Raw genomic sequence first — 23,303 nt, 5'->3', positions numbered from 1 at the left:
GCAGTCATATTGCTCAAGGCTTTTAATGAAGAGTATTGAAGTCCATTTACTGAGCAAAGACAGCTATCGTCAAACGCAGAGCACTAAGAAGTATTTTAATATCAGGTGATGGTTGCAAAAGAGACAGGGTGACGCCCCTAAGAATAAAGCCTGATATCCAACATTGTTTTCATGATTTTGAAAATCTCATCCACACCGATTAAGGTTTCACTGTTCAAATGAAATGTCAAAATATCCCATTTGCCCTGGATATTCACTAACTGTTTTTAGTGTGTAATCACCTTTCCCACTAAAAATCAACTCAGACTGTGAGATGTCTCCTACTTGAGCTCAGGACAGCTAAACAGACTGACTTTGTCCTCTTCTGGATTAGGGGTGCACATATCTGCATTTTTCTTCCTTTTTTCCAGCTCTCTCTCTGTATTTCCAAAATTTGCATGTAGTGGGCATGATCTTAATACATGAACATCTACACTGCATACAGCACTTCTTGAATTTAGATTATTAAACCACTCAAGTAACATTCAGACCAACAATGCACTCTTCTGATTCATCTTGGTACAAAAGCGTGTGTGTGTGCTGTGCGTGTACAAGCGTGCAGAGCACACACATACTCTTTAGTACTTCCATTCACATCCAATTACTTCCAGTTGCCAATCTGACATCAATGAGAACACATGAAAGACAACCTGGCACATCTGTTACATTTGATCAATCAATCAAGGCTACAGATTGCCAGTCCAACAACCCCTCTTTCCCCAAAAGCTCTTGAGGGGGATAATCACCAAATGTTCCATCCGGCCAAAAAAATGGGAGATTAAATTGCCTTCAAAATCTTCTGACCACTTCTATCTCCTTGCCTCAAGTTCTGTTTACCAGAGGGATTTCAATAACAGCTTTTCAAACTTAAAGGTCAGCCATACTGCAGCTTATGTAATATTAAAGCAATTTAACAAATTAATGTTTTCAAATTTCTTATGTTTAATATATATGGTCACAGTAACTATTTTACAACTGTTTATACTCATTTCCTTCCAGCATCTTTATTAGGTTTTCTAGTATTTCCAGTTATTATTCCTTTCTAACTACATTTCGTGAATAAATTACTTGAATTAGAAAGACTATTATATTCTGTCTCACTAACTACAAAACAGGGTCACATTTTTGTTTCGATACAGTCAAGATGTGTCTCAGTAACTCAGCTGAAGACAGGGGGGTCATTCCAGACACATGTCCCCTAAACCACACTGTGGCTTTAATCTTGAAATATCACATAGCACCGTTACTGTTCTAGTTAAATAGTTCATAAAAAACTATTTCAGCCCAAATGTACACCAGGAAAGATGAAAATCTGAGCCATTTATGTCAGTAAAATAAACTGAGATTCCTACGCATATTACAGGTTACCTACAAAATTCAGGGTTGTTAAGGTAGGGAAACTGAGCTATACTCCAAGTACATTTTTCAAAATGAATCTGATAGCATTTGCTTTTATGCTGTTAATCTACTTAAACAGGTACTAAAATACAGGAATTGAGTGCCTTGTAAGGAGGGATCGTTTTGTTTGGAATGCCGAGTGCTGTTCTCATCTCCTTTTCCATCTCAACGTTTGATGTAGAGCTCCAAAAGAGGGAACAAGTACCACAGTTCCTGATCTGCACCAAAGGGCGTTAAGTAGGAGAGGAATTCCAAAGCCCACCAAATCAAAGACTGCGGTACGTTTTCACAAAGTTTAAACAAGCGCTTTGAGTCTGCACTATCTATCACCAAAATTTATCAAAACTTTGGGAACAAAGGAGCAAAGCCACTATACTAAGAGCTAATCCTAGCAGTTTGATGCGAGTCGGAGGACTTGGCTACGTTTTTTGGAGCTCCAGGCATTTTCAGCTACCTTGCACTTTTCTTAATGTGAGTTCTAATTGTTTCTAAATACTGCATGGCTTATTTAGGTGTATAATACTCATTTTAGTAGCTATTCTAGGCACTGACTTGGAAAACTCCAGCCTGTGGTTTAATCACGCAGCATTTTTTTATCTTTCAATCAGGCACAGCCATATAATTGATACTTAGCAAATAACAAGTCACTGACTGGTAAACATTAAAATGTTACTGCTCTTTAATGAGGAGGCAGGCACTGGCTCCTTGTAATGCAAACATTATGCTGACTATCCACAACTGAAACTTAGTTCCCTTCATCATCGTATCAGTGGATACGACTGCATTGCTAACGTATATAAAGATTTTTAGGAGGCTGATTACCTAACATGAGATATCTAGAAATTGGTAACTGAACAATGGACTGTGTTAGAGAAATCCCCCAAAAAAATGGAAAAAGAAAATGCAATTATTAGTTTGGATCTCAATGGACTGAAAAATACAGGCAGAATGAACCACGGTATTAGCATTCCACAGAAAGAACTTCTAACATGTCCCAACATCTGCTGTTGAGCAGTTTTCTGGTGGAATAGCAAATGCACAGCCCTGGCCTTCCATCATCACGGCATCCCTCGAACTCTGCTCCCGTGACCCCCAGCTCAGCAGTGCACCACGGCAACCTACGAACTCACCGTAATTCTTCGCTCTGCAAAGAAGCTGCTTGATCAATGATGCTTGGGAGAGTCAAGCTATAAGCCTCTGCAGCAGCCGAGAGTACTCTAACCCAAAGAAAATAAATCAAACCAAAAGGGCAAGATATCTCACTAATAGATTAGCCTACAGCAGCCCTGTATACTCTTCCATGCCCTGAAGGAAAGCCTGCCACGGGCAGATAAGAAAAGCTCAAGTTCGGTATTGCTGCAAATGTTTCGTGCCTCCTTATTCAAAAATTCACACAGCTGGAGGTGAACTAATTGAGGTGGTGGAGACAGTAACACAGAAGGCATTTAAAATGTAATTAAACCATGATCAGAAAGGGGACACACATAAGGGAGAGAACACTCAAAATGGAGACCCCAGGGAAATACCAGAGTCAAGCAAAAATGAGAGCAACTGCATATGAGACCACATGCGAAGACATTCATACTTTCTGCTAAAAGAATCCGTGCAGTTATCAGTTCCAATACTAAGGCCACTGCTAACCAGCAGAAAGAAGTACAAATTTGTTTTAGACTGGGGACTCGCGAGCAGGAGCGCTGCTTCTGGCCACAGGTGACTGCTGCCGAATAGGAGCAATACCTGTCTTAAGTCCTAGGTTATTATTCTGTAAAAGCATACTTTACTGTTTGCTGTTTTGGAAGGACTGCAGCAACGATTATTTCATATACTGAAACACACAGTTCACATACACACTCTACTATATATGTTTAGGAAAGGGGGGGAGAGGTTAAATAGTGAAAAACAGGTAATCTTACGATCTTAACCTAATGGATATAACAAATGTTCCCTTTGTGACAAGCTCTGCAGTCTAGCGTGACCTACAGAATGCAGTTCCTAATTTTCCCCCCACAATGTTAACTATTTTACAGAAAGTACATGTATCAGCAAAAAATACAAACTTCTACCCGGGTATGAAAGGAACTGTTTTCAGATCAACAACAAAAAGAATGTTGACGTATCCTTTTGTCCAACACTTTTTTTCTAATAGTTTTATACCTTTAAACAGACCTTGAAGCTCTTTTCTGTGTCTTTTTCCCATTAAATTTGTTCTGTGCAAACATGCTGAGTTCAGAGTCTTCATGTGAAACAGTTCCTCCACACAAGTCATCAGTGGATTCTGTCTTTCTTCACCTTATGTACTCCTCAGTATTATCTCATTTCTCGGCCAGCTGCTTCACCAGCTCCTGAGCTGCACCATCTCACACTGTGTCCGATATTAGACACAGCGGTGACAGAGCAGATCGGAAATAAGGAGCCCAGCTGATCAGGGTGACCGGCAAAGGATGCAAGTGGCAAATCTAGAAGTGGCTCTGAATCAAAAAAAAAACGTTTGTAGGAACTTGAACCATTTTACTGTTTTAAGGGCAAGACTTGCACTGACTTTTCTCTAATCAGACAGCGCTTACCACCAGCGGCCAGCACCCGCCAGAGTGGATGCTGAACCAGGAGGCGGCATCTCCTAATGCTGGAGCTTCCTCAGGAGGGGGAAAGGAGGAGGAAAGTCTTGGACTCGGTGGGCCCAACACCAAGAAAGATGAACAGAGAATTAAAGTGCTGTAATCAAGAAAGTGAATACAGCAGAGTGAACCCTTTCCACTGGGCTAAGTGAGAACTATTTCCCTGGATGGTCTTTCCAACAATGAACCCATTCAGAAAGGAGCGTGCATCCCTCACCTCGCCCCCTTTGCCCCATCTCTCTCGTTTATTTCTATTCAAAACGGATAACTTGTACGAACAACAGGGAATGAACGGATGGGCGCTATGACAATAGCCAGAGCACTGAATGAGAAGCATCCTTTGGATAAACTGTTACAGGAAACCTTAAGAGATATCGGCCAGAAAATTTCACAACTCAATGCTTTCCTTTTTAATACAACTGTCTGCCTGCTTAGACTAGTTTGCTGAAATCCTAACTGGCAGATTGGTGAAGCAGGTTTTGAGGATGACTTTCATGAAATAACAACACAGTTAATGTAAAATTTTGACATAAATGTTGCCAAACACACCAAGCAAGTAAATACACCCGTTACTGAAAATCTTTTATTGAACCCTAACCATTTCAGATACTATGACTGATCTTCTCTAACCACTTCTATTCCTACTGCAGCTACTTTTTATTTGGGGCTTTTATTTATCTTAATATTTGCACAAAAGTAAGACAATAGCCTTTATGTTCCTTTGTTGCTTCTTCAGTAGGACTTATTAGGCATTTCAAACAATTCATCTAAAGAGATCATAAAACGAAACTGAAATACATGTATTTGCTAGCAACATTATTCCACTCAGCTGACAGTCCAGAGAAATCCATTACTATGGCTGATGTAAGGACTGAGATTTTTTTTAATCGCTACCACCCTTGAGAAAAACTTGAAAATACTGAAATATAATGCCTGAACATTCAATTGATCAAAACATATATTCTCAATTACAGTACAAAGTTGCAAGAAAACATCCTTGTTTAGGTCTCTTATGATGTTACCTCAAGTTCACATGTGGGACTTAAGTCAGCACACATAAAGATGAGTGGCAGATGCCTCTTTTTCCCTTTCTTAAAACCTCAAGTATTGAAAAAAGGGAAGGACGAGGTTCCTAAGCTCGGTCCTGGCCATTTCACCCAAAACGTACACCTCAGATGAAGAAGCATTATTAAAGCATGAAGCTTCATGCTGCCAGAACAGGGGCAGAAATGACTGGTGGTGTCAGAAGTGTGGTTTATTTGCGTGGAGCTGTTGAGGGATGATGGTAACGGTCTGTCAGATGAACAGTCACCAGGCTGAATATTTCACTGGTGAGCGGGAATAATGAGATGGAGAAGTTGGCCAAAGCAGACACGGTTCACTCTGTCTGTACTGAGGGCTGGGGCAGCTGCAGGACATACGCACAGGTGCCAGGAATTCGTGTACTGAAGAAACAGCCTGCAATAAGCAGCCCTACTCCCTGCGTTAGTCTCTGAATACCAGGCTGAGAACTATCTAAACATACTTTTATAGCCCTAAAGATGTGCTCAGCCCTATAGCAGTAAATAACGGGCTGCTATTGATTCTGGAAGAAGTAAATAGCATCACCTCTTCCTTTTTTCTGCAACTCCAAAATCTACTCCTATCACAGACTATCTTGTTTAATTAGAGTAATAAAAATTTTCAAGAGGCAGTAATTTGAAAAGGTACACTCTGTCTGCTGATTTCTTTGCTACAGGTGCAATCCTCTGACTAGCTCGGCTGCATACCTGGCGCTTGACTCAAAAGAACAACGATCATCAAAGTGGGACTTAAGTAGGAGAGCTTAACTCTGTTTATGAGCACTTTTTTTTTAATACATGTCATCAGACCGCAGAAGTTCTCAACTGTTTAAAAAAAAAAGCAAAAAGAAAACTGGATGATTTTGAAGGACCTTTCCTTTCATGATCAAAAAGGAGTCAATAGCTACATGCAGTAACAGAGATTTCAGGAAACACAGAGGAGCCCAACAGGATAATGAAAGAAAAAGGAAACACTCTCTGTATCTTCTGGTTCCAAAAAAGCATTAAGTGAACCTACACTGATTCTAAACTGCAAAATAGCAGTATTTAAGTGAATAACAGTAAATAAATGCATACGATGGTGAAGGCTGTCACCCGAAACGGTACACACAATGCATCCCCATCTGCGTGACAGCTTCGGAGTCACAAGGAAGGCACGTGTGCCAGCCAGCTGACCGCAGCCATCACTTATTTTCTGCATCTGTGCCATCTCTGGGAAGCAAGTCAAACTCTAAAAATGGACAGCACTATTAAAAAATACAAATAAAAAGTGTAGGGAGGAGCCAAGAGATATTTTAAAGACACGGATCATGGATGGAGATCTTCAAAAATCTGATCCAGCAGCTAAAATATAAAAATGGACAAATAATTAATTATGGCTGTTTTTTAATTGACTGAACATAAATTTTTTTTATACAGAGAATAAAAGCAAATTATTAGAATCACTCTTCCTGAGCACCTGAACTCTACACATCAATAGCAGACAATCCATTGTGAACATTCGGTTAATCACTACCGCTATTTCAGCTTAAACTAATGACAAATCTATAGGCACAATTCTCACTGATACCAGGAAAAAACTGTATCCCTAGAATCGACAGCTGAAGTAATCCTTTGAGAACCCGTGTACAAAGCAAACCAGACAAATAAACCCTATGAATATGTCCTTTCCCAAAGCATTCATTATATATTTCTGATAAAGCACTATTCTAGGCATGCATTGACCCAAGCTACATTATTAATGATTAGAAAATTACAAATTACATAAAGGCATGATCATTTTCTGATTTACAGTAATGTGACTAGGGAAGTCAAAGGACTGACTGCATACAGAATTAGTAGGAATGATATAAAAACTGAGACTTGTGTTTTTCGTATTACTAGGCATAAGCAGAACATACAGTTGATTTTCTCAGGTACCTGCACAGAAGAATTCTGCAGCAAAGTCCCAATCCAAAGAGCAAAGCACAATACAGATGTACATCTGATAGTCTCCTCAAAGACTAAAAATCTGTAAAAACTCAAGTGTTATTGGCATTATATAAATCCTTAGGAAATACAGAGAGAAACAAAAAAAGATCAACAGAAAAACCTAAAAAATACCCAAGTAAAAATCCTACAACAAAGTTTAAATACTGAGGAAGCGATGAAGAAAACCGAAATTCAACTGCCTCTTCGGCATAATAGAGCAGCGAATAAGATGTCTATTTGCTCATTTTACTTTTTGAAATAGAACACACTAAATAGTACTGAATACAGAACTGACTCAGGAAGGCTGGATACACCGGAAGATAGAAGGAACATATCTAGAGGAACAAAGATATACTTTGTGTGACAGCAGTGACAATGGGCGGAGGAGTGCTGTCAGTGCAGATAGGTGCATTAGTTTTGTTAATTATTATTTTTGTAACAGATAAAGACAAGACGGTCGGTCATCCGACATACGCTCACACGAATGAGGACTTATCCAGTAAGAACCGGCAGATAATTTCCTTTTTTACTCTTTCTACTGAAATACAAGGGTTTTTTTCATACCATGCCTTTTTCCTTGTGCATTTTGTATTGAGATTTCCTTAAAGAGAGCCACAGAGAAATAAATTTTGTAATCCAACCCCAAGCACACGGTGAGAAAAGAAACTATAGTGATAGGAAACTACTGATGCATTTTTCAAGCAGCGCAGGGGAATGCATTTGGGAACAACTATTAGATATTTCTAATATTTATCTGTTCAAACATGTAACAACCAACTCCAGCTGTAGAATCAAGGAACAGAAGAATTATTCTAATGTTTGCAGGCACATACACACACGCTTCTGACTTTTGCATTTCCTTTAAAATGCAGCATCTCCAACATGTACAAGGAAATCTCAGAAAAAAAATCTGGATATTTTTCTGGAATAGATAGGGTACAAAACTGCACCTTAAAGTAGCGCTGGTAAATCTTGTATTGTACTGTGTCAGTTGTACACACACTCCTCTCTATATTTATGTATATATTTGCAGTCATGAATTTGAAAATTCCATGAAAATAAAAATGGGAAAATAGTGCAGAGAAATTTTAAAATTAATTCCTGCCTTCAACAGAACTAAATAGCTGCATTTATGTAGAACGCTACATGATCCTTTGATTTCAACTAAAAATAATTAAGGAACAATCTCTTTAACTTCATTACTAAGAAAGATTAAGAGTACAAAAGTACACAGCAGGAAATCACAAAATCAGTGCCCTAATATGATTTTCATTAAAAGTTACAAAATTACAATGTCTTCAATATAGCAGCATAAGAAATCACAGAACTTTTTCTTCATGCCAATAGATGGTGAAATAAAGAGGTCAAGTTGTCAAACCACTAATTTCATGGAAGTATTTGAAAGGGAAGAAAAAGTTTGATATTTTCAAATCAAATTCAGTGCACATGTTTTAACAATATTTCAAGGTCCGCTCTGATCAGGATTTAAAACTTCCATTACTAAGAAAATTTGTACGCCTGCAAAAAGGCATCTGAAAAAGAAAACGACATCTTTTCTGTATTATTGCATTAATTATATTTCCACTTATGATGGTGAATATTTACTTATATTTATCTATTCACATCTTGAACAGTAGTGAAGCAAAGCATGCAAGTCCCTTTGTCAAATGCAGAAATCTAAAATTTTAAAATTCATTAGTGAAAGCACAAATGAGCTTCCCTTTTTCAGATTTAGAAAGAAATAGCTACCAATAAATTGAATGTATTAGGAAATTAACAGACCAGTAAATAATCAATCACTACTTTACCTGGGGTTTTTAAAAGACTTGTTACATGTAACAAAACCTACTCCTAGGATATATTGTTTTAGATTATGATGTTTAAATTATATGTGAATAATTTTTGCTGTGTAATTTTAAATGAACGGAAACTCAATTTTTGTACATACTTCTAAACGCCAACCCTTTTCCTCCTATTAAAATAGCTGGAAGCAAGGGAACCTTAAGCATTTTTGGCAAATATTTTGCTGCTTACACTATCGTCCACAGGAACTGCACATCAGGAATCCAAAACCATCAATAACAGGCAACTGTTAGTTTAAACAAAACCCTCTGATAGAGCAGACAGTTTAAAGCCACTGAGCCATACTGTCCTACTTAGATCACTTTTAGACCAACGCACCTTCATTTGTTTAAATGCAAATTATCTTATTTTACATTTATGTATTGATTAGTGAGAAAGCATCTAACAAATCAGGGGAATAAAGAACTCTCCATTCACTTGGAAAACTGATATTCAAATAGATTGAAAAATCAGATCAAAATACAAATTAGCCTCAGTAAGCTTAGCTAACACTAACTTTATCAACCAAGTTCTGCAGAACAGCTCATGCATCTACAATGGATTTTTCTCAATACTTGAAACAGTTACACAATTTTTTCACTTTGTGGTAACAGCCTAACAGCAGACACTACCTATTTTTGCAAGCATGAGGACTGATTATATTCATTCCTTCTCCAGGCCACCTCCAATGCTGCTTGTTCACAGGCAGCAGCATGTTTTTTATATTATGCATAGTTTGCAACGTTTAGAGATGCCACCTAGAGAAAAGTAGCGCTTCTAGGTTTTAGTAGATCCTAAGAACCTCTAGGATTTTAAAGTTGATCCACCATTCTTTATAATTTCATTTCTATTACAGGAATTCCACTGTTTTACAGCACTCTAAGAATTGCAAGAAAAATGCCTTAATAGTAATATGATATAAACAATGATTACATTATGAAATATGCATGACAACATTAATTTCACTTATCAATAGCCACTGTTAAGTTTCAACTACTTGTTCACCGGAACAGATGTTTTAAATGTCTTAAGCAATTGCTTAAATTATTTAAAACTAAACACTAACCAAAATGCAGATGAGACGGCACACTATTTTTTATGGTGCTATCCTGGGAGAGCAAACAAAAGAGGGACACTTGCCATTTAAGGAAATATTCCAACTGCTTTTGCACATCTTGAACGTAACTGGAATCTCTTCAGCTTCACCCTGATTGCTGCTGCCGGCAAACACAGCTGGTCTACCAGGAGCCCCCCTCAGAGGACTGGCGAGGCACGCTCCTTCCCAGAGACGGACCTGTCCTGCAGAGGTTTGAAAGCAAGCCTTCCTCTGCACTTCCAAAGGATTCCCCTTCCCACCCGACTTCAGAGCTATGTAAACAGCATGAAAGAATCAGGCCTTCGTCTTTCTGCCTAGCTTGATCCAACTTCATTACAGGTCACACCGCAGGTAACCCAAAGCATCTTCTCCGTCTCAGGGGGCACCCCGGGAGATGGTTTGCTTTGCAAAACACTCTGCTCTTTCCCATTCACCTTGCGAAAGAGCACGCTGTAGAGCTCGGTACCGCGTTCGCGGGCTCAGAGAGCTCCCTGCAGTATGGAGGCCTGAGCTCCTCTGCACCCCGTGGCGGGCAGCGAGGGGCTCTGGGCATGTTGACCTGCCCCCTTTACTGCATGTGCCCCTCCACCTGCAGCCATGCGCACCATTACCTCCTGCTGCTTCTCTTCAGCTGAGAAATAACTGTTTCTTCTGCAGATTTCTGTATTGTCTTTAAAATACAGTAATCATACTGCTCGAATGATTGTCCCTTTCTAGGGGGTTGGAGGGGGGAGCAGTTCAAAAGTCACCTGTGAAGCTCAGTCCCTTGCGTCAGTTAGGGCCCCAGTGAATCCAGTCCTTCAGGCATGGCCATTTTCAGTTATCATAAACTGGATATGAAAGAAACGCTGTAAGACGGGTACTTCAGATACCCTGTTTCCGAGCACAGTACGTAAGACAGTCCATTGCTAGTTTCTTTCCAAGAAGAGTCAAAACTTCTGTAACAGTTATTAATTTCAGTACATTAAAACTGAATGAAGTCTATAGTCAGTCTTTCCAAAAGTTTATATAGCTTGACTTATGTTTCACTAGTCAACATGCTACGATTATGATTTGAATTTGCCGACCTCATGAGTTCCTGGTGATCTTCACACCAACTATTTATATTTTGATATGCAACTTTTCTAGACTCTGAGACCGATTCCTGACGTTGCCGCAGGAATTGACCATACCAACCTTACTCAGTACTCACTCCTTTATTGTATAACCGGTACTTGGGGGAAAAAAAAAAAAAAAAATCAAATCAATCTGCTGGTGTTGAACGCTACCTTATTCCTTTCATGTGGCTTTTTCCATCTGAGCTAAAGATACTGCAGCTACTTGCAAAGCATCCTAATGAGGGACTGTCAGTGGGAAACAGATTTCTGAGCAGCTTCCAATAAAATTGAAGCTTTGAAAATAGAACCTTAGATTTTAAATCATATATACAATTTACTTGACGTAAATACTTGTGAAACTAAGTTCAGAAGTATTTGAGCCCAAGTCTTGAAATACTGATTCAAATGCTATATGGCTTAAGACATAACACCCTGCTGCTTCCCCACATTACCTGCAATGTCATCTACTCAATGAGTTACTTCTTGACAGTTCTGTATTTCAGGAGGTACAACATCTTCTGACAGATACATAATTGAGAAACACTGGAAAGAAATGTTATTTTGTTTCAGCATCTGCTCTATAAATGAAGATAAGCACAACAGATTTTATATCTAGTTCCAGAAAATAAGACAGCTCCTCTTTGCTTCAAAAAGGGTGACATAAAAGACACAGCAACAGTGCGTATAATAAACTGGCTTGTAGGACAGATGCGGAGCTGCTTACTTGTTCCCATGTTCCATAACACTTGCTCAGTTATTCTGCCTTGACATTTGTTAATATTTCTGCTTTAATTCACAAAGATCTTCTTGGACACATTGAAGTGCTATGGGAAGATGCTCTATTAATTTAGCAGGAGCATTTCATAGATATTCGGATATCATTTGCACACTCTGATAAATGTAATTCCAGGCCAGAATGCACAATGTATTAGGGTAACTCAAAAGCTTAAGACGCTACTGGAGGGAGTCCATTAGCATTGGGTGATGGTTGCTGTAAGGATTGCTACACCTTGGCTTCTGTGAACGTGACAGGGTCGCTCTCTCTTGATTTTTATCCCTATGACTTCTGGCATTTTACACTACAGAAAATCGGTGATTCTGAGAAGAGAATGGAAATTCAGATTGACTTTTACATCTGCACACTGCAAAATGGATTGTTAAGCTTTTTTAACATTTGGGATATGTTTTTTTATTCCCTAAATGAGATCTGTTAACAGGGGATTGGAAATGCATTGTGATCCTTCTCTAAGTTTTTTTTTGTTGATAGTTTTTCCCCTCACTCTTTTCCCTTCTCATATATTCATTTTTTTGATTAAAAGCATTACTTATAAGAATGAAACTATTTTTGATAAATATATGGCATTTTTCACCGAGATGATGGTAGATATTATAAGGTTGGAAACAGCACTACGGAATGGGGACAGCAAGTTGCAAGATTTTATAACACGTTTGTCATCTAGTAAGGGAGAGTCCTCTTCAATCTAGTGGGAAAAGAGACTTTGTACATACTGCTTGCACATGTATATTGACTTGACAAGGCGAGAGAAGAAAAGTATTCCTACTGAGAGATTTTAAAATGAAGTCACAAAAGATGCAGTTTCCTCCCCCCACAGCTTTTCCAAGGAGAGAAATTTCCAATTACCTGTCAAATCAAGAAAGAGTATTTATAGGATGCCTGGATCTTTTGTGCATCTTTTCCTCCCCTTGGAGTCTGCAGATACTCCCCACTTCGAGGAGAAGGCTTCAGTCCAGGAAGCCACAGGGAACTCCTCATCACACTGGTTTTCTCTCTAACATCATCATCATTAACACACAACCAGCCAAACAAAGCACAGCACAGCGGCAACAGAAACCTGTATCTCTGCAAGGGAATAGGAGACAACATACTAAAGCTTTAAAAGTATGGATTCTTTTTCTCCACCCTGTGTGCAATTTTCTTGGACAATATGAAGCTCAAACACTAAGACCAGATGGTGCAACATACAGCAGCTTGAGACTGAGTTTACTGGCTATCACTTCCCTCTGTTAGTATATGCAGAAATCTGTAGGGCCTTTAAATCAGCTTCTACTGAAAGCTGAGCCCTTGTCACGAGGACAGTAAAAGGTATGTATTAAATATCCCTAACACTGACATCTCTCTTTCCTATGTTTCAAATTCCTGCTCCAAAGTGTGGAGGTATAGAACTTACTTAAAGTAGGTTCTCAGAGGATTTTCTAAAATTAGCAAAAATAATTTTGAAGATAAATAGCAAGGAAAACGGCAATCTAAACGTTTAGCATATACAAACAAATGAGAACAGATTCTTACAATACAAAGTACCTCGGCATTTTTGACACAAGCCCTAATTAATGTAACATATTGCCAGAAATCTTTTCTATAATCTTTATTTTCTTCCTTAAAGCTATGGAGTTTCAAGGTAAGTGCTTACAAAAATGACTGGTTTCTCTTGTAACTAACCTGTTCCCACCTTCCTCTTCCAGAACTTGGGAAAGGTTCATTCCCCGATGCAGTGTGCCATCACCTTCCGCAGTAACTCAACACCATCCCAAACAAACTACGCAGCTTGAAGGTTAAAAAGGCAAAACTCCCCACCCTTCATTAAACCTACAGACATCATCATAAAGAAAATGCTGAGAATAAGGAAAGCCCAACTGAACAGTTTAACCTACCACATTTCTAAAAGCTTTCATGACACTGTTCTTCTAAGGGAGACTTTTACTTCTTGTCTCACACTTTTCTTTTCTCTTTTCAAACTAATGAACCTCCTCTTGCTGCAAATACAGAAAACGCATTTTACCATGTCTCGTTTACACGTCAATATATAAACACTAAAATATTCTGAGGCAGTCGTTATCTTACAAATAATACTAGTGAGGGTGAGGGCTCCAAAATATGCAACTAGCAGGTAAGAGCTTTATTCAATTATTCTACCCTCATCTCATTCATCAGGAAGGTAGCACTTCTATGTGAACACTACCTTTTTCATATCCTAGTGAGAGTTTGGGGATGCCCCCAGTAAAACTTCCCTGTATTAACTGCTCTCTAAGGAGGATTAAAAGCATGGAAGGTCTAAATTCAACGAGGAAAGATTCAGCTTTCCAGATTTCAGAAAAGTTATGCCAATATACACAAGCTGTAAATATCACTGTCAAAGTTAAGTAATGAAGTATTCCAAATCTCTATTAAAGTGATGAAAAATCACAGACAATCTGTTGGCATCAGTTTTCTCTGGGAGGGCTGATGAGACCATGAACTTGCAGTATGCTGGAATATTATTCTAGTGTTATATATAAAACATGCTAACAGAAACAGATGATAAAAACTGGCTTTTTTATCTTTACGTGTCATTTAAAAATACAGCAATTGAAACAAGGAGCACTTGCTACACACGGCCCAAATTTTACTCTCCACGGCCCCAGGACAAAACAGATCCACAAGCCTGGACGGAGTAACATCATTCTTAAGTCAGACAAGAACATGGCCACTGTGCAAAAAGCTTTTGCCACTTCACAGATGACCGAAAAACACCATGACATTTTCCTGACAGGACAATTTCTGACCAGTACTTGTCAGCATGCCTAATATATTTATGTCTCTGAGGTTAATAAAACTGTTTTCACTGGTCATATGAAGTTAGAGTTGCTTCAGCTTGCTGTTTGCTGAAGGTAAAAGCATAACAAAACAGACTGCCAATTCCTGCACTCTACATGCAGTTTTTCCTTTTCTAAGTTAAAAAAAAAAAAAAAAGTGCTCTTCAGCATTAGACATTTCTATTGCCCATCAGAGCTAGAAAGTTACAGAACTGCAGAAATGAGAATCTGAAGGCAAAAGTAAAGTTAAAAATCAGGGACGAAACAGAACCAGCCTTAAGCTGAAGAGCCCAGTTGCGCTCCATGAGCAGCCCAGGCCTCCTCCTGGAGCCAGTGCAGTTCATTCAAGGAAGATGTTGCACGTTTAGCTGGATCTATTTACTTAGTGCACCTGAAGACAATTCATACACCTTTTACATATCATGTCTGCGTTGTCACCCATCTTCAGCTTTTGTCCTACAAACGAGATTTCGCTTCGCTTCTCAGACTAAAAGCAGAAAAAGTCCATTTTTTGTGAAGTATTCGAAACTGTTTCCTAGAACTACTAGTAATACTACACACATTTACCAGAAGATATTTGCTACTGGATCTTCCTGCTAGGAATAACTCCCGTTTGCCTTGCCCATAACGCAGTTCAATACATTTAGCTTGCCAGGAAATACATGTTTGTCTAACCAGAAATTTACTGCCGTATGCTCATACTGTTAACGATCAATAAACTTTATCATGCCAATGACTCAATCCCAGATGCTTCTCCTACCAGGAATTCACTCCTCCAAACTAGCCTTTTCTAGAATTCGCCCAGAAGGAATAAAGCTTCTTTGTGCTGCCAGTCTATGTAGAGTTCAATTCCTTCCGCACGTACTGCGGTGCAATACCAAGGAAACGGTGCAAGAAAACAAGAGTGCTAACGATGTAGCACGAAGAAGCTAGCAGGGAAATCTATGTACAGCACCCCTTCGGAGAGTTTTTTTCCCCCCAGCCAGGTCCGTCAATTAGCTTCCTAGCAAAAATAAAGTACGTGATAAGTTCTGCCAATTCTACAAAACACTGTTTACCAATTCTTCCAAGAACTAATTTACTATGTTTGCCAATATGTGTGAACTCAATTAGACTGGGTCTGCCAGGAATTCACTTTGTAAGATCTCCTTGAGAGGCCACCATATTGCAGGTTACATACCCTCAGGTGGACAGCAGTTTGGACAGTTCAATGACAACAAAACGCTGCATTCTAAGATTTACACATTACACAACTGGCATTTCATCTTTAGTAGTGAATGATACCTTGTCATGAGATTTTTGTGTCTGTTCACAGTGGCTTGTTAGGTCAGTAAAAGAGCTCAGCCTAGAACTCTGTCTGCAGCCTTACGTGCTAAATCTAGATTTTGTCAAATAACTGCAAGTTGCTGGGGCACATAACTCCAAAGATACAACCTATCTTACACTGGAAACTCCCTGAGGAACATCAGTACTAGATCTCTAGAATAACGTCTAGAAACCATAGCTTACATAATAGTCTCTCAATAGATTAATTCTGTTTTTTTCTTTCAGATTCTTACCTAGAACACTTGTGAAAAATGACAAAGAAACCAACCCTCCTTGAAGAAGGTTTCAGATAGAATTTCAGGAATTGTAAGTAATACAAGAATATTGAAAAAGACAACGTATTCTGTATATTGTTTTCAACCTATCAAATCAAGAAGTTTACAATTTGCAAGATCACAAGGCTTTTCAACCAAAACTTTGACACAGAAGACATTTGTCAAAATACTAATAATGGTATTAAATACTTTAGTATATATTTGAGAATACTGACAATATTTACTTTGGGTTCATGCCATATGAACTTAAGAGTTCTTGTTTATACAGGTTTGCCCATATATACAAACACATAAATGCTCCCACATAATGTATTTACATAATCTCAGATTTCAATTAAGGTCTTTCATGGAAATTAATCCTCAGCATTCATAGACAAAATTAAATAGTAGAACTGCTAGTAATAAAAAACTTCACTGGAAGTGAAGTGATTTGGTATCAATATTTTGAGTAACAAAATCACATTTTACTCTGAAGCTATTTGAAGTGCAGATGAGATTGGCCAGTTTAGTTTACATAAACTACCATGTTTAATAGCAGATTACAACGTCCTTATGCACATTAGTTTCCATAGACATTTGAACTGATGATTCTTTTTACAAAACTGGATGAGTACAAAACATATATTACTATTTTGCTCCTGCTATAAGCTTTTCTTTATTTTTTTTTATTGTGAAATGATTTTCCTCTCACAATTAGAACTCATACTTGATTTCTCTCTCGTCCCTCATCGTTATCACTTTACTCATGTCTGAAATGTGTGTTTCCTCAGCTATTCTCACACCTTTCATGCATGAAGGTCAAACTGGATGTTGGAATTCACTCTAACTTAAACCCAATAATTCAGCACATTTTAAGGATCAACCCTTATTTCACTCCTAGCTAGTGGCTGGAGAAGAACACTGTGACTACTTGGAGTGACAACTATGGATGTCCTTTTTCCTTTGTACCTTAGCCTTTCTGTACAGAAAGAGAAGACAGCTCGATATTTAATATGTGGAAATTTCTTACATAATGGTCATATGCTATTGCCTGGAATAGCTTTCTCCTTGCAGGAAAAAAAAACCCTTTGAAAAGGGACACTGCAGAGGGTTTTGTTTTGTTTAAAATGGTAAGATGTGCCAAACAGGAGAAAAGCTTTACTGAAGCAATGTTGATGAGGAATTTTAGGAAAAGGATGAATTTAAAACACAAATTCTAAATACAGTTTTACAGATTCATGCCCGATTCACAATCCAAAACTGAACCTTTTGTTTTCTGGTATTGTTCAAGCAAATATACAGAATCACCAAGAACTCTACAACTCCTAGGACTCGTATCACTAAAGCTGGCTGCCCTTTCAGAAACAACACAGTAGAACTGTAATCAAAGCAAACTCTGGTTGATGGCTGAAATTCTACACTCAGCTTTACAATCTGTTTTGCTGTTGCTTGAATTTTCAGCTCAACCAGTTTTATATTTCAAATCTCTATGATGCCTGCCAGGCCAAACATTTAGGTTACATTTGTGGCAGAGCAAATCGACATGATTTAGACCACGAGAAAGACATGGGCATGAATTCCTGGGAAGTCAAATAGATACACTTAGCACTGTGATTACTAACTCAATTATACCAACCTGAATTTGTCACAGGAGAAAACTATGATTTTTAGTGTGACGAGCGAAGTTCAGCTCCATCCTCACAATTCAATAAACGAGTATGTATTTAAAACACCTTTATGCTCAACGGTACAACAAAACAAGCAGGGTATACTAAATAAAGAAAGTGTCCAAAGGTAAGGAAATATTCATAGCAACGGACTATAGCACAGGTATTAAGTGCTTTTCTACAAACATGAACATCAAGCCTCATACTGCAGTTTGAAGGGGTACAAGAACATACTACTTCCAAGAAGAAAAACATAAATGCTTATAAAAGAACTGCAAATTCATATGGTATCTTCCAGATATTAATTTGACTGGAAAAAACTTGAGATATATACTTCCAATAAAACAATCCTACAACATCAGTGCAAAATACTTGCACAGAGCTGATGTAATAGGCCAGTCCTGAATGAGCGGGAGAAATCCATGCCTGACAACTTCTTGCAGAAATGCACACTAATTTGACCCATTTCTCCAAAATTATTAGCAAGATTGTTTTCAAAGGTACTGTTCTGGAGGAATAAATTCAACATACAACACATAGGTTGATTTTTTTATGCCTACAATACAGTGATTGCAGCCATTATAGACGTATCCCCGGTAGCCGGTCTAAAGCTAGCTTGGGTACTGATTGTAGTAAAGCTTTGCAAACAAGGATCTCTTCATAGGCTTAGTCAATGCCGAGGTTGTGCTTTCACAGCCATAGCTATCAGTAATGAGGTAGTTAGTTTAAGTAGATCTACAAGCACATCGAAATGATCTCCAGTCACTGCAGTGTAGACTGAGTTAACCAAACCCTCATAACGTACTTCTCATGAATCAAACATTTGTCTTGTACAGAATAATTTGTAGAAATTTGTATTCATAACTTTTTTCAATATTGCAGTTCTGTAACTGTACTGAAAGAACATCTGTATTGAGGTTCTCTCTGGTGTTTCTGGTAGGGATAATTTCTCCAACAAATTCTACCTTACTTTCAGACAACACAAGTTGTACAAAGGTAACTTGATTCAAAATAACTGCAGTAACAACAATGTAGAGCGATCTGAACAGCTCTTTAGTGATAAAATACCGCTATTCTAATTTCTGCATTAATTTACGCCTCACAGAGGAGACCAATTTTCCATCCTCAAGAACACAGTTTTGACCTTTTTGTCCAAAAGGAAAGTTGTTTTAGTATGCAAAAGATCTTCGGGAGGGGTAGAAGGGTTTTTTGGTTGGCTAGTTGGTTGGGTCCCCCCCTCCCCCCACCTTAGATGAGTATCAATGAGGGCTCCCATGAGAAGCAGTCTATCAGGAAATGTTGCAGTAAATCCTGCTCGTTTCCTTCCATTTCTTTAAGCCTCTTCTAGTTTTTAGCTTTTAACTCTCTCCAAACAGTAGCTTTTCCTAACCTTGGCTCAGACACCATAAGCGCGCAAATATTTGTCCTAGACTTTTGTCCGTATCACGCAGAAGACTAAAAAGGAACTTAACTGTTTACTCTTTTCTTATAAGATATTATTTATCCTTCAGTTTTTAAATAACTTGGCTATTTTGTAGGATTAGATACATTTTGTTAAGAGGACTGCTGCATTGAATTCATTCATAAGCTTTGTAAGCACATGCAGATACATCCTACAACCTCAAAGTTGATTTTGTACCTAAATCCACACAACATATGTAAAGGTAATAATAAAATTTACCAGTCAAGACCAATAAGGAGAGCACTAATAAAGATATATTTATCTAAAGCTATCATGCAGTGGTCTCCAAAATACTGGTCACTCTGCATGGCTAGAAAAGCAATTTTATTTCCAAAAATACACATTCGCTACTTTTCGGATATTACGGTTGGTAGAAGTAGATAAAAGAAGTGGGTTGTTGCAATAAATCTTTGAAAGCAAAATGCTTGCCTTTTTAAGTAACCAGAAAACAATCACAATTAGTAAACAAAATCACAATTTACCTTGAGTAGATTGGTCAACAGTTTTTCTTTTTCTGCTGTGACTGTTATAATTAAGTCTCAGCTCTTGGCTATATTCATTCAGAGTTTCTCTGGAGTCATAAGATTGCCGTTGCTTTCTCCCATCTTCACTTTCATCTGAGGAACTTGTGTAAGTTAGATCCACTTCATGTTTAACTTTAGACAGTGGCTGGTAGGGTTTGCAGTCCATCTGCTCCATCGCTGGCTAAATAGGCTCAGAGTCATGAAAACAAGCAACTGGAATTCCCTAAGGAGATAGTCCTGGAGAAAAAAAACAAAAACAAGAGTCCATTTCAGTGGAATATTTATATATTCAGCTCACAAAGGCCCAATTTTATTTTTAGTCAATATAAACCAATTAAATTGAATTTATATCACCATTATCCAGGAAAGAATCTGGACATGTTTTATTGTTTTAGTTGTTTTAAAATACTATTAAGATAACAATAACTTGAAGAAGAAAAACCAAAACCAAATTCTAAGCACTATCCCACTAGACCAAACAATAACTGTACTTTATGCATGGAATATGTTACAAAAACACCGATTTAAAGCTCTGACTGAACACTTGTTATGTCTCCAAAGGGGTGCACATTATCTTAAAGACAACAACACTTCATATCTTTATAAACATGAGGCCTAGAAGCCAGAAAGTTCGCCCTTTTGAAGTATTTTGCTGCAAACGAAATTATGCTTAACCAAAAAGAGAGTGCAAATTTTTGAAAACCAGCAGACTTAGTGAAAAGGCAAAAAACCCCACCCTGTTCCTCTGTGAGGCCATACGGTGTTTTGGAAATACAGTATTCTCCTTCTCAGCTGTGCGGCCAGCAGCATGCTGCCACGGCCACCTGCAGCCCCGCTGCCTGCGCTCCGACGAAACCCGCGGTGGGTGGCAGTACCTGCAGCCGCTGCACCCGCCCTCTAACCTCGCCTTGGCCTCGTTGCTGCCATCACGAACTCTAACGCAAACTCTGCGACGGAGTAGCAGGAATTATGCAATACCCTCTAGAGCGGCAGGATGGCTTCCGAGCCTTCCCCCACAAGAACAGCCATCAATTTGTTAAAAAAAAAAAAAAAAAAAGTTTTCTTCTTTCTAGATTAAAAGATGCTATTAACCTAGAAAAACAAATGTATTAACAAAGATGGCTGCATCATTGCTAGAGAAGCAGAACCACAGATGTTGAAAGAGATCTTCTCAATTAGAAGCCATTGCCCATAGCTTCTTGAAGACTGAAGCAGCAGCAGAGAGGAGCTTGTCCACCAGGGGGTTCGGCACCCGGGCCCTTCCCGTCTCAGAAGGGAGCTTCAAACCCGGCACGCTCTCACCTCTGAGGGAACCCTCCCAGGAGCCAAAAACCAACCACAGGAAATGTGAGAACAAACCCGCACAAGGCAAATATAACAAATACAGAAAGCCCTTCACTGCTGGTCAGCGCACTAATGAGTTTAATCCAACCAAAACTGTCTTGAAGTCTTGAAAGCCAGTCGACGGCAGCTGGTACTGCGTTCCAGCCTGACAAAACCTCACCTCCCACCTGTGTGTCCTCCCAGTGCTTTCCAAACAAGCAACATCCCGAACAAGAGGAGAAAGCACCGTGCACGGGGTGAAGAGGGAATAAACCTTCTGCCACAGTAAGGGAGGAACAAAGCTCAGGCCACAAAATCTTGCCTGGATCGGGGGGATGGCCACGGTGGCAGAAATAACAGTGCGGGGGCATGCTGTCAAGTCAACAAGAAAACTCTTGAGAGAGAGAAAGGGGAAGGACCAAGAGCCAGGCAGCTGCCTGCCTGCGCGCCCCAGGGACTCCCCAACAGAGGCGTCGCGGCGCTCGGCACACAGCCCCCGCGTCGCTGGGCTGAGCGCGCCTTCCTGAGGGCGCGTTCAGATGCTTCCGTAGACAAGTTACTACTAATAGGTACTATTTCCTTTACAACAGCTATTTGCTTAATTTACTGCTATTTGCCAGTGTTTCCCTAAAAAGCTTGGTACTTACCAAGGAGTCGTTTTAGTGTTCTGGTCTGTGGCAGAACAGACAACAAAGAGGCTCTGACTTACAAGCGTGGGGAGGGTTTACCTGATGGCTCTGTGGAGATGCACAAGGACAGCATAACACTTTCCTCTATAACCCACCTGACAGGGCAAATGGAGATGATGCTACAGAAACTGGGGCAGAACAAGGAAAACTTAAGGGCCTTCGATAAGAAGATGTAGGAGACAAGACACACATTTTGCCATGAAGGAAATGATTGCATGCAGCCTCACGCACACGCAACGTTAAAACGTTTGGCCTTCCAAAAGCAAAAAAGCTCACCAAACTGACAAACGTTGCTCACTACCGGTGTTTCAAAACACACTACTGTAAAAAAAAATAATAACACGGCCTCCCAAAAATACGTGCTTCTGTGCTCATCTCTTGTGTTTAAAGCACAATTCGACATATAACAAACTCGATACTACAGTTCTGCATTTTGAGCCTTTAAAAAGCTGCACAAAGGTTCCTCCTAAAAGAGAACCTTGTGGTTCATCTATTCAGTGCGCATTCTACAGAACATGACCTCTGCTTTTTTTTCCTTTAAGTAAGGATCAAAAATATATAGGACGGCATACAGATCTGTGAAACTCAGGGTGCAGAAAACCAACTGCTTAAAAAGCATAATAATAGCATAATAATTTTTTTTTTTAGTAGCAAGTTTTAATAATGGAAGTTTTCACTTTCTGTGAGAATTAATTGTTTGCAGCAAGAGTTATATACCATGTTGTTAACTTAGTATCAGAAAACAAAGGCTGAATTATTTAATTTATATTAGTTGTATTACATATTTCAGGTCTTATCTTTCAGTGTATAACTTTTGCATGTGTTATTTTCTCATGTGCAAGAATATGTATTTTTTCAGATCTAAGTTCACGTAAAAGCTCTATGAAGCATCCCCTTAAAACTGTAATTTTATTATTGCTTCTTATTACCGACAAAAAAAAGGTTACAATCCCCCCCCCCTCCCCCCCCCAAAATCAATTTATGAATAGCACAGCTTGTGTGTCATGTTCCCCATGATCTGGGAGTCGACTCAGTCCTTCCGCTGTTGAAATACAGGATCACTTTTTGAGTTGTTGGGGTTCAAAGGGCTGGTACAAGCACGCCAAGCCCCAACTTCACTTTTCCCTGCATAAGGTTATGTTGGGCTCCAAGGCACAGAAGTGCCCGGCTGCGCCCCGTGCTGAGTTCAACGCGTGCTGCCAACACCGGGAAGCAGTACCCGTAGTTTTACACCTGTAATGGTGGAAGGATTCAGCCACAGCTCTCCTACAGACAGATCCTGAACTGCCGCCTCACTCACCAACAGAAGGAAGAAAAAAATCAGCTCATCTGGCTACCTCTTCCCTCC

At 39.1% G+C, this 23,303-nt stretch overlaps 1 protein-coding gene across 4 annotated transcripts in view; it reads right to left on the bottom strand.

Moving 5' to 3' along the window:
* TENM1 (teneurin transmembrane protein 1) overlaps positions 1–23,303 on the bottom strand; it is a 910,925-nt gene that overhangs the window by 240,955 nt on the left and 646,667 nt on the right. For all 4 annotated transcript variants that reach the window (XM_068956568.1, XM_068956571.1, XM_068956570.1 and 1 more), the window contains one exon: positions 19,902–20,180. In XM_068956568.1, coding sequence (XP_068812669.1) covers positions 19,902–20,118 — 217 coding nt within the window. In that variant the 5' untranslated portion in view covers positions 20,119–20,180. The remainder of the gene's footprint in view (positions 1–19,901; positions 20,181–23,303) is intronic.

This window comes from Struthio camelus, chromosome 11 (assembly GCF_040807025.1).
Source record: "Struthio camelus isolate bStrCam1 chromosome 11, bStrCam1.hap1, whole genome shotgun sequence".
NCBI lineage: Eukaryota > Metazoa > Chordata > Aves > Struthioniformes > Struthionidae > Struthio > Struthio camelus.
This window is presented reverse-complemented; position numbering and strand designations above follow the sequence as displayed.